The sequence below is a fragment of the Primulina huaijiensis genome, chromosome 7, assembly GCF_012295235.1.
Source record: "Primulina huaijiensis isolate GDHJ02 chromosome 7, ASM1229523v2, whole genome shotgun sequence".
NCBI lineage: Eukaryota > Viridiplantae > Streptophyta > Magnoliopsida > Lamiales > Gesneriaceae > Primulina > Primulina huaijiensis.
The window spans coordinates 23,584,858-23,594,138 of record NC_133312.1 but is presented as its reverse complement, the minus strand read 5'-3'; the positions used below and the strand labels follow the sequence as shown (position 1 = coordinate 23,594,138).

The following is a 9,281-nucleotide window of genomic DNA, read 5'->3' as shown; positions in this document are numbered from 1 at the left end:
ATATATTAGAAATGATAAAGATATGAAGTAAATTAACCAGATGACCAAAAGGGAAAAATGAAAGAAAAGTATTTGACAAAGTCTTTTATAAAGTATTTTATGTGAGTGTGGAACTCGAGATCTTGTTCCGAAATAGGACTTTGGGTGTCACCGGGTGAAGTGTATAATTTATTTGATTTTCGACGTTCAAATTTTATTATTTCTGGTCTTAAAATTGGAGAAATTTCTGTTGTTTGATGTTTCAACTTGAACAAAGACAACGAGACAAGTGTACATCATTCACAAATCTGTGGTATGAAAATAAATAGTACGTTATTTGTTTTATGTTGCATGCATGTCAATACCATTATGCCCTTGTCTGCCACATGTTATGTCATGTGGGTATATATATGCGATTTATCAATATATTTTACAAAATAAGCCCACAAATTCAATTTCCATCTTTCATTTCTCAATTTGGACAAGACATGGCAAGTACTGGCAACTGTTTCCTTGTCTTCCTCAAAGCCAGTTAGGTTTTAGCTACATATCAGTCTGCCTCTTACACTTTATATAACTGAGATTTGTACACCAAAAAACGACTAAATTGGGAACATATTTGAAATTTAATCTCTTTCTTGATTTCTAACACATTTCTTGGCCTTTTTATGTCTCACCTCTCTTCTTTCCCAAAATAAATCGCTTCTTTCATTAATCTTGTTTGGTCCATAGAATCCAATTTTTTTTAGCAGCGTGTGTGCTCCTGGTATTCCTTTTGAAGCTACAGCCTCGAGTTAGCATTCAAAATTCTCTAATTTCCATTCATCCCTTGTTTCCACAAATTCCAAGAAAAAAGAAAGAAAGATTTCCCATCTTGTTTTGGTGAAAGTGTCGTCCAATATGCATCAAACACAACCACAACCCATTTCAGGCTTCATCACAGTCACATTGATCGAGCATTTGATGGGCCAAGGACTCACTGTTGGAATCCAAAATTCGACCAAAGAATCCCTTGGCAAAGCTGACATCAAAACGTGGCTGTTTTCCAAGAGAAAAGGCTTCGAGAATTTGCATGGTTTCAGACTCTGCACCGTCGATATTTTCTGAGATTTATCGTCTGCTAAGTTCGGTTCGGGGCCTGAACCTCTACAAGGATTCTATCTCGCCATTCTTGTAAACCAAGAATTACGCTTGCTCCTTGGAGACTTAACCGATGAGGCCAACAAGAAGATATATTCAAGTTCGGCCCCTTGCGTTGTTAATTCTAGAGAGATTTTCGTCACGGAGGAAGAGCCCATATTTGGGAAGAGATAGTAAAATTCAAAGGCACGATTTTCAGCCAACGGAGATGTGCATGATGTAGGGATTGAATGGTAGCTATGATCATTGCCTGGCGATAAACATACATAGAAAACAAGACGATGATGCAAGTGGCGCGATTGAAGTAGAATTTTCGGGGAAACGACACGATTATGGTGGACGGGCTTTTGATCCAAGTGTATCGGGATGTACTTGTATCAAAGTGCTGTTGGTAATGCGGTGTTCTTGTTTAGAAGTGGCGATTCAAATCTTACGCCTAGTAGTATTGGATCTAGTTTTTCACTGTGCTTGGAAAAGTGAAGAGAAGAAGCTACTTGTTTGACCAAATTTTGGAATTTTTTTCGTTGGAAGATTATTTGTTTTATGATGAAATAATATATATTGTCATTAACTTTTTTTGCGCACAAAGAATTGAATCTTGCTGTTAATAAATATATATGATATAATAATTTTAATTATCTATCAAAGGATTTTAATTAATTATATATAAACAATGAAATTTAAGATATTTACATGACACAAAATATAATACTCTCGCAAATAATTTTATTTATTTTTATTCTTCGTCAAAGAAACCAAATTTATTTTCTCAAAATTTTATAAATTGTTTATAATTTTTAAAACAATTTCATGGAAGAGGATTATCCATGTTGTAATGCTGTTCGCCCCGTTTTCTTCTGCTGCCGTTGCCAATTTCTCTTTGCTCCAAATTCCGTATCCCTTCTGGGTTTTTCTGTTTTCGCTAAATTTCAGCGGATAAATACAGAGAGAAGAAAAGCGAAAATCTTGCTGAGCCCAACTCGACCGGAGAAAAATGATGTGGGACGAGTGGTACAATTTCCAACAGCCTCAAGAAGAAGAAGAATCCGACGATGATTCTCAACCTGACCACGATTTCTTCTCCGTGTTATCGAAGCCTAAAGTATTGATTTTTTTTTTTTGCTCTTGTCAATTTTTGTTCGGGGAAAAAAATCGTTGTTTTTCCTATTTGCTTCTTGTTGATGGCTAATCTTTTATTTGGTGTGTAGGATTATTATAAAATTCTAGATGTAGATTATGATGCTCCTGAAGAAGTGATTCGTTCTAATTACATTCGCCTTGCTCTGGTACGTTCATTAGCTATCTTGGTTCTTTTTTCTTTTTTTTTTTTGGGTTTTTGGTTAATTTTTTGTTTTAGTTTAATGTTAATATTTTTGGGGTTCTTATTTGCTACCAGAAATGGCATCCAGATAAAAAGAAGAATGAGGACTGTGCGACTTCCAGGTTTCAAGAAATTAATGAGGCTTATATGGGTATCCTGTGCCTTTTTCATTTTTAAACTGAATGCTGTTTTATTTAATAATGTGCTAATGTTTGCTTTCTATCAGCTTAAAGTTGTTTTGCTCAATATGTTTTAGATTGTTTATCAGTTTTTTGGCATTTAAATGAAATGCTTGATACAATTTGATTTCGAGTTTGGGGGATCATTACGTTCATATTAGTTCAAGACCATCGAATTTCACTGATAAAAAAATTGTGGTTTAGAAAACTTGACACTTGACAGTAAGCATTACGGCAAGAGACCAGGTCAAATGATATGTGCTGTTTTGTATTTTCGTGAAGGATGTGCAATTTGTTAGTTATTAGCTGGTTGTGGGCTGCAGATTGGAGGCTTGTAGTTTAGTTGTGTTTGCCAATCGCTCTTTCTTAGGGTACTTAATGGGTGACCTTTCGGAAAATTTGATTGTAAATGTGATTTTTATGATTTTTCTTATGCTAGGTTGTATACATTTCTCAGCTTGATGTTACTTGGAATTTGACACGGAGGATTGGTGCGACTATTAACAAGTGCCCCTGACTTTTGTATCTTCATATTAGAACATGCAACCTCGACTAAAACCGTTTGATTTGGCAACAGCTGATGGATTCATCTAAGGCTTTTTGTTATACAATAATAATTGATCAGAGATGCTAAAGAGTAAAGGCTGTGGTGATTAGTATGTAATGAATGTACATTCCGTTGAAACTTCAACAAATGATTAGGAAATAATGGGATTAGGTTAGGTGATACTGAATTTCCAATGCATAATTTAGAAACCTTGAGTTCAGCTCATCTTAATAAATGGACTACAAGGTGGTAAATACATGACAAACCATCAATAATCATACTTTTAACGCTTCCCCTGTCACACGGTAATTTCGTCAAGTCACCTAGAAACTCAGCGCTCTAGAAAAAGGTCTGCCGTTTCTCCACCTAGCATGCCATAAAATATATCTAGCCGATGCATTAGATTATGGTCCATTGTTGCAGCTTGTTCAGCCTTTGATAAAAGTTCTGTTAGCTGTTCTTTTATGCGAGTTTGACCAGGATTGACATTGGATTTCATTATCTTTTCCAGTTTTGATTGATCCAGTAAAACGACGTGAATATGACAAGAAAGGGATGCTTTATGCCTACGATAGCAACATCATTGTAAGATTCTTACTCCTTTGCAATGAATTTTATGATGTATTTATCATTTATTCTCTTTTAAATTCACGGTGCACGACTTGTATTTTGTTGACTGCAGGATTACCTCAATCGTTACAAGAGCCTCATTTTAACCTGCAACGGCCTTGGCATGAAATGCTCGATATGATGACCAATGCATCACGCACCTAACCTTTTCTCCAGGAAATCCCGCAGTCCCTCCAAATGCAGCAGACTTTTGTACGGACTGCAAGCATGAAGTTGGATCTTAATGGAAGTTATGAGAGTCGATGTTGTATTTACCTTGATATATGCTATATTCAAAGCTAGAGAGGCAGCATTTACAAGTTCCTTAATGTGTGACATTTTCTGAGTATTCACCTCACCAACTTGTTTAGTTACTCTATTTAGCGGAATTTGCATGAAATCCTTGCTCGCACCCTTTTAGTTCCTCTTGTTTGGAAAAACTTCCCTACCACGTGGGTGCATTATGTTTGCTAGTGCATTGAAATTCATCATAATTACTAATACAGTTTCTCAAAGTTGATTGGAAATAACTTTAAAATTCACTTAAGCCAAAACTTGCTCAAACGAGTAAAATGAAATTAAAATTATGGATTTCAAATCCTTGATTTTGAATATATCATTGCAAATTTACTTTTAGATTGTAATTGAACTGAAAGATTTGATTTTGGATGGGGGATTGTAATTTGGATTTCAATTACCTCTAGTCATACCAGAAGTTCATCAAGACTTAAAATCTAACTTAATTTATAACATAAACAGATGAGCCCTACAGGAGCATTCTGCCATAACATACACTTCTTTATAATTAGAAACCTCGTGATCAATCTTTACCCACAAATGGTGGTGAATTTTTCCTAGTTAATTAACATTTTTTCAACACAACTTGGACCAAATATATTCAAGATTCAACATTATACCAATAAAAAAAAGATTACAGTAAAATCTCCCCAACACTCTTTGAGTCCTTTGCTTACTGTTTATCTTTTTCTTTATTCATTATTCATAATTCCCAGAGCTGGACAGCATCATATCAAGAATTGGTATTTCTTCTCAGCAATTCTTCTTCCTCTGCCGAGGAACTTTCTTTTGATCATTAGCAATATTTGAAGCATTCTTATAATCGTTCTTTTCCGGAGATGCCACGTGATTATCCGCATCTGGAGCAGAGTCGGCATTTCCAATTGCATTTTCCTGAGTTTTACCCCGTATGGAGTCAACTAGAATCACATCCTTGGTCGTACGGATAGCATCATTCACCTTCTCATACTGGTACCAGTCACAAGTTGATAAAACACACAGGATTAATCCCACAACACGAAGGAACCACGTTTAAGCACACTCTTATTGTTCCATTTCAGTACGTATAGAATACTCGAAGATTTAAAGCAAGAAGGGTTGACTCAAAATCAATGGAAATGCAGTAAGTTTGTGATAAAGGTCATTTAAAACTAACCGCTTCAATTTTCCCACGAGCAAATTCCAACTTCATGGAAAGCTTACAATTTTCTGCCATCAGGTACTCGATCTGCTCCATAGAATGGCCATCATATTCAAGAAACCAAAAATTAAATAAATACATAATCATCAACGGCATAACATACAAGAAAATGTCATTACCTGTTTTTGTGAGGTAATGTACATGCTTTTGTAGCCGAGTTCAGAAGAAGGGTCAGCATTTGTTGTCCTGCAAACCTGCTTAAGAGTACAATGAAGCACAAATTTCTTCATCATAGTGAATAAGGTATCTGCGTTGATACTGAATATGAAACGACACCTCGGACTTGAGTCTATCAATTGCTCTAACAAGTTACAAGATAGTCACCTTCTGTTTCGTGTTTCTATCATCCAAGCTAGGTACAGTACCGGCTTGCTGACAACTGTTCAGTTCTTCCTTTCCTTTCTCAACAAGATTTTCACTCTCCACAATGTGTTTGATGTGACTTACATGCTCAGGCATGTTGTCATCAACATCCTTGGACTCCAAGACAGTTTGAGCAGTTTCAGAGTGTTCTTTTTCCTCGCCTATTGATTTCTCCGATGTGGGGGCTTTATCCTGTCGTTTACAGTGTCAACTCTCAGAAAGGGTAAAAGTGCACATTGAGAAAAGGTTATAACAATCTAAACAGAAGTTCATTGTGTATTGATGAAGAAGAATAAAAACACACGCAGGAGAAAACGTTAGGAACACAAGAAGGCACTGTAATATCTTAAAAAGAAACTAAATTTCATCTCCTAATGTCTCAAAGAAATAAAGTATATCGCTTTAGTTCAAGAAATAGTACATCGATTGAAATAATAGTCAACTCAAGCAAGATGATCATGAACACCACCAATTGAGCGTAAAGGAAACAAAAATTGCATAACCATCAATCAAACAAAAGAAAATTCCGCAACCTTAAATGTAGTACCTTGCGTTACTATGAGGCTACCAACAATGACCCTTTCCAACCATGTAGAAAACTTCAGAAAGCTATAAATTAGGAAAACGAAAGGCCCTTACCAAATGTAGAGGGGAAAATTTCATTTCTGTGAACCTCTACACTTTGATCCCGAATTTAAACGTATAACCGACTGTTATTCATTTGGAATGCAAAAATATAAAACTGAATCATTGATACCTAGAATCATACAGTGCCAAAGCCTTGGAGTGGGACTTCAAGTTAATATCTTTAGTCATTCAACCTAACGAAGAAGCTTCAAAAAGCGCAAAAGTAGAACAGAGAGTTTACAGGCAAAGCGAGACTCACCTTTCTATCTTTCTCTTTTTTCCCACATTTCAGATTGGACACACAAATAAAAGTTTAGCATCCAAAATACGAAAAGTAGTCCACACAATCAAACCCCAGTTCCCTTTGTTCAAGAACAAACATATATCTTTCTTCTTTACGAGAAGATTCAAGAGTCATAGCAGAAGATTGGATACGGTTTTCAAGAATTTTGCATGACATCAAAACAATGCACTTAAAAGGGTGGAAAAGGAAAGAAAGTGACATTCCAAGAAACGTTATCATCGAAGAACAAAAGCAATATATACCCACAAATCTTGAGTTAAACGTGTGTTTAATTTTACTGCAATATTGCATACCTTATTGGCCATTTTTCCAACATCTCCGGCCTTCCTTTTCCTAGCCATTCTTCCTTTTCTTTACAAGAGAAGTTACAAAGACACCAGAAGAAAGAGAGGCGGTATTCAGAAGAAGAGAGGGTGGCTTTATTTAAGGGTATTGGGCCATTCAATGCAATGTTTTGGTAACCGGATTGTCATCGAATTGTCTATCTTAAAATAAAAAATAATAATATAACATAATAAATAATATATTTAAATAACAAAAATAAATAATTTTAAAATTTAAAAAAATCAAATAAGTTGTAATACTCAGTGTTCTAAATCGTCAACTTTTGGCTAGGCTACGTTAAATTAATCGACCATCTAAACGGTTCAAAATAATAAAATTAAAATATTCTCTCACTTTAAAGTTTAAAACTTAAATACTAAACAGGGTAGAAGTGAGAACAAAAGCAGCACAGAGAAACAAGAAGCTGCAAGAAAAATCGTCTTGCTATCGGCCGCCACCTCTCTCGTCTCCTCGCTCACGTTGCCGTCGACCGCCCTCACTCCTGCCAGTCAAGTCCTCCAGAGTCTTCCAGTGGTGAGCTGTGTGTTATGTTTTTAAATTTTATTGCTCATTAATTTTGTTTCGAGTCTTTTGACATTTTAGAGAAAATCTGCCAAAAGAATGAGAGTCATTTTGTTGGCCAAAATTTTCCTTGTGGATGTTTGAGGTTTATTTCGGCTTGATCGATTTAGTGAGGTTTGTTTTGTGATAATGAAATTTTTACTTTGTTTTTTTATTTTCCTCCACTTTACATTCTGAATCCGTCTTCAATTTTTTTTTTTTTTTTTTTTTTTTTTTTTTTTTTTTTTTGTGAAATGTCTTTTTACTCATTCTATAGAATTTGGAAAGTTGTGAACTTGATTACTCGAATCTCCTTTATGTTCATTTGTGGAGTTTTTGCTATTATATAATATCAATAGTAACATGATCTATTGTAATGATAGTTGGTTGTGTACTTGAGCCATTTTTGAAGCTCTTTATTTTAGTTTGTGATTCTTTTTGTCTTTAATATTTTTTGTTTTTTCTTATGGTAGTTGCTGCATTGTGTGTTTATTTTTTGTTTCAGATTTGATAATGTAGTTGTTTACATTGCTTTGGTAATTCAGTATTTGTTTCTCGAAATTTGTCAGTCCTCAGCTGTGTACCGTAAGAATTTTATAACACCAAGGTTATCTAGCCAAACTTATAATGAAATAAACTCTAAAATTAAATATGATGTTAACATTGTTGTGTATGGTGATTACACATAAAATGTAACTTTGTTTGTTTCATAATCAAATTTTTTCAGCTTTTTTTTGTCTAATCTATTGGAAAAGGAAGAAAAGGATATTCCGAGGCTTTTAGAACAAACATCAGTATTTCTGAAGGAAAATGGAGGGTAATATGTCTTTTGATGCAACTAATTCAATATCGAAGACAGAGGGAGATAACTCTTTGAAGCGTAATTCGAAAGATGTTGGATGGGAATTTGCGGACTCAGTGATCCTAAAATTTTGAATAAGTTGAAATGTAAGTTTTGTGTTAAAATTACTAGCGGTGAAATTTATCAGTTGAAACAACATATTGCCCATCAAGGGAAATGTTGCCCTGTATAAGAATTCATCGGACGAGGATAAAGTGAAGTGCAAGAATGTAATTGAAGAAACAAGAACAAAAAAGAAACAAAGGAATACAAATAAAGCGGGGGTGAGAGAAGAAGTTGTTCTTGATGAATATTAGGAAGACAAATGGAGTCTAGAGAAAAGAAGAAACCTATTTACTCGATGGGTGTATGATTCTGGTATTCTTTTTCATGACATTGACAATGATAGCTTCAAGAGGTTTGTGGAAGCGATTTGTCAGTTTGGACCGGGTTATTGTCCTCCAAGTCAATAGCTATTAAGAGATCCCTTACTGAAAGAGAGGTAGAAAGAACTAAAAGTCTATTAAAAAAGAAAGAAGAAGAACTAGCTTTGAATGTTTGATCAATTTTGACCGATGGTTGGATCGACTAGAAAAGAATAAGTATTATGAATTTGTGTGTCAATTGTAAGGAATACAAAACTTTATTTTCTTCTAGGGAAGCATTAGATTAAGCATACACCGAGAATTATATATTTGAATATGTGGACAACTTCACCGAAGAAGTTGGGCCACAAAATGTAGTTCAAGTGGTAACGAACAATGCTTCGAATAATATGGCGGCGAAAGATTTGTTAAAGGAGAAGAGGCCACATATATTTTGGATTTCATGTGCAACTCACACCGTGAATCTTATGCTTCAAGGAATTGGGAACCAACCTAAATTCAAAGAGGTGATTGAGAAGATGTAATGCTTCACCATATTTATTTATGCACATAACAAGACATTTTCAATGATGCAGAAGTTCACAAAAAAAAAAAAAAAGAGA

The 9,281-nt window shown here is 34.8% G+C and overlaps 2 protein-coding genes and 1 long non-coding RNA gene across 4 annotated transcripts in view; 1 reads left to right on the top strand and 2 right to left on the bottom strand.

The window, feature by feature from the left end:
• The first annotated feature begins 1,905 nt into the window (after positions 1-1,905).
• Positions 1,906-4,164, top strand: LOC140980113 (uncharacterized). Its single transcript, XM_073445792.1, has 5 exons — positions 1,906-2,221; positions 2,328-2,405; positions 2,516-2,591; positions 3,678-3,751; positions 3,849-4,164. Exons 1-5 carry the CDS (start codon positions 2,114-2,116, stop codon positions 3,915-3,917), a joined length of 405 nt encoding a protein of 134 aa, XP_073301893.1. The 5' UTR covers positions 1,906-2,113; the 3' UTR covers positions 3,918-4,164.
• Positions 4,165-4,542: 378 nt separating this feature from the next.
• On the bottom strand, positions 4,543-7,025 carry LOC140981165 (uncharacterized). 2 transcript variants are annotated; one of them, XM_073447467.1, is made up of 5 exons: positions 6,861-7,025; positions 5,598-5,828; positions 5,393-5,470; positions 5,229-5,300; positions 4,543-5,041 (listed from the first exon to the last, which is right to left on the bottom strand). In XM_073447467.1, exons 1-5 carry the CDS (start codon positions 6,906-6,908, stop codon positions 4,826-4,828), a joined length of 645 nt encoding a protein of 214 aa, XP_073303568.1. In that variant the 5' UTR covers positions 6,909-7,025; the 3' UTR covers positions 4,543-4,825. The 2 variants fall into 2 exon arrangements, with proteins under 2 accessions (XP_073303568.1, XP_073303569.1); XM_073447468.1 differs by having other exon boundaries at positions 4,545-5,041; positions 5,393-5,467.
• A 1,649-nt stretch (positions 7,026-8,674) lies between these two features.
• The window catches only part of LOC140980445 (uncharacterized), a 1,554-nt gene continuing 947 nt past the window's right edge, over positions 8,675-9,281 (bottom strand). The window contains exon 2 of the long non-coding RNA XR_012175949.1: positions 8,675-9,171. This is a non-coding gene — a long non-coding RNA (uncharacterized lncRNA). The remainder of the gene's footprint in view (positions 9,172-9,281) is intronic.

Coding starts and splice junctions, on each gene's coding strand:
- LOC140980113 (XM_073445792.1), top strand. CDS start 2,114: ATGATGTGGGACGAGTGGTACAATTTCCAACAGCCTCAAGAAGAAGAA. Junction 2,222..2,327: donor CCGTGTTATCGAAGCCTAAA/GTATTGATTTTT, acceptor TTTGGTGTGTAG/GATTATTATAAAATTCTAGA. Junction 3,752..3,848: donor CCTACGATAGCAACATCATT/GTAAGATTCTTA, acceptor TGTTGACTGCAG/GATTACCTCAATCGTTACAA.
- LOC140981165 (XM_073447467.1), bottom strand. CDS start 6,908: ATGGCTAGGAAAAGGAAGGCCGGAGATGTTGGAAAAATGGCCAATAAG. Junction 5,301..5,392: donor ACATTACCTCACAAAAACAG/GTAATGACATTT, acceptor TCTATGGAGCAG/ATCGAGTACCTGATGGCAGA. Junction 5,042..5,228: donor CTCGTGGGAAAATTGAAGCG/GTTAGTTTTAAA, acceptor GACTGGTACCAG/TATGAGAAGGTGAATGATGC.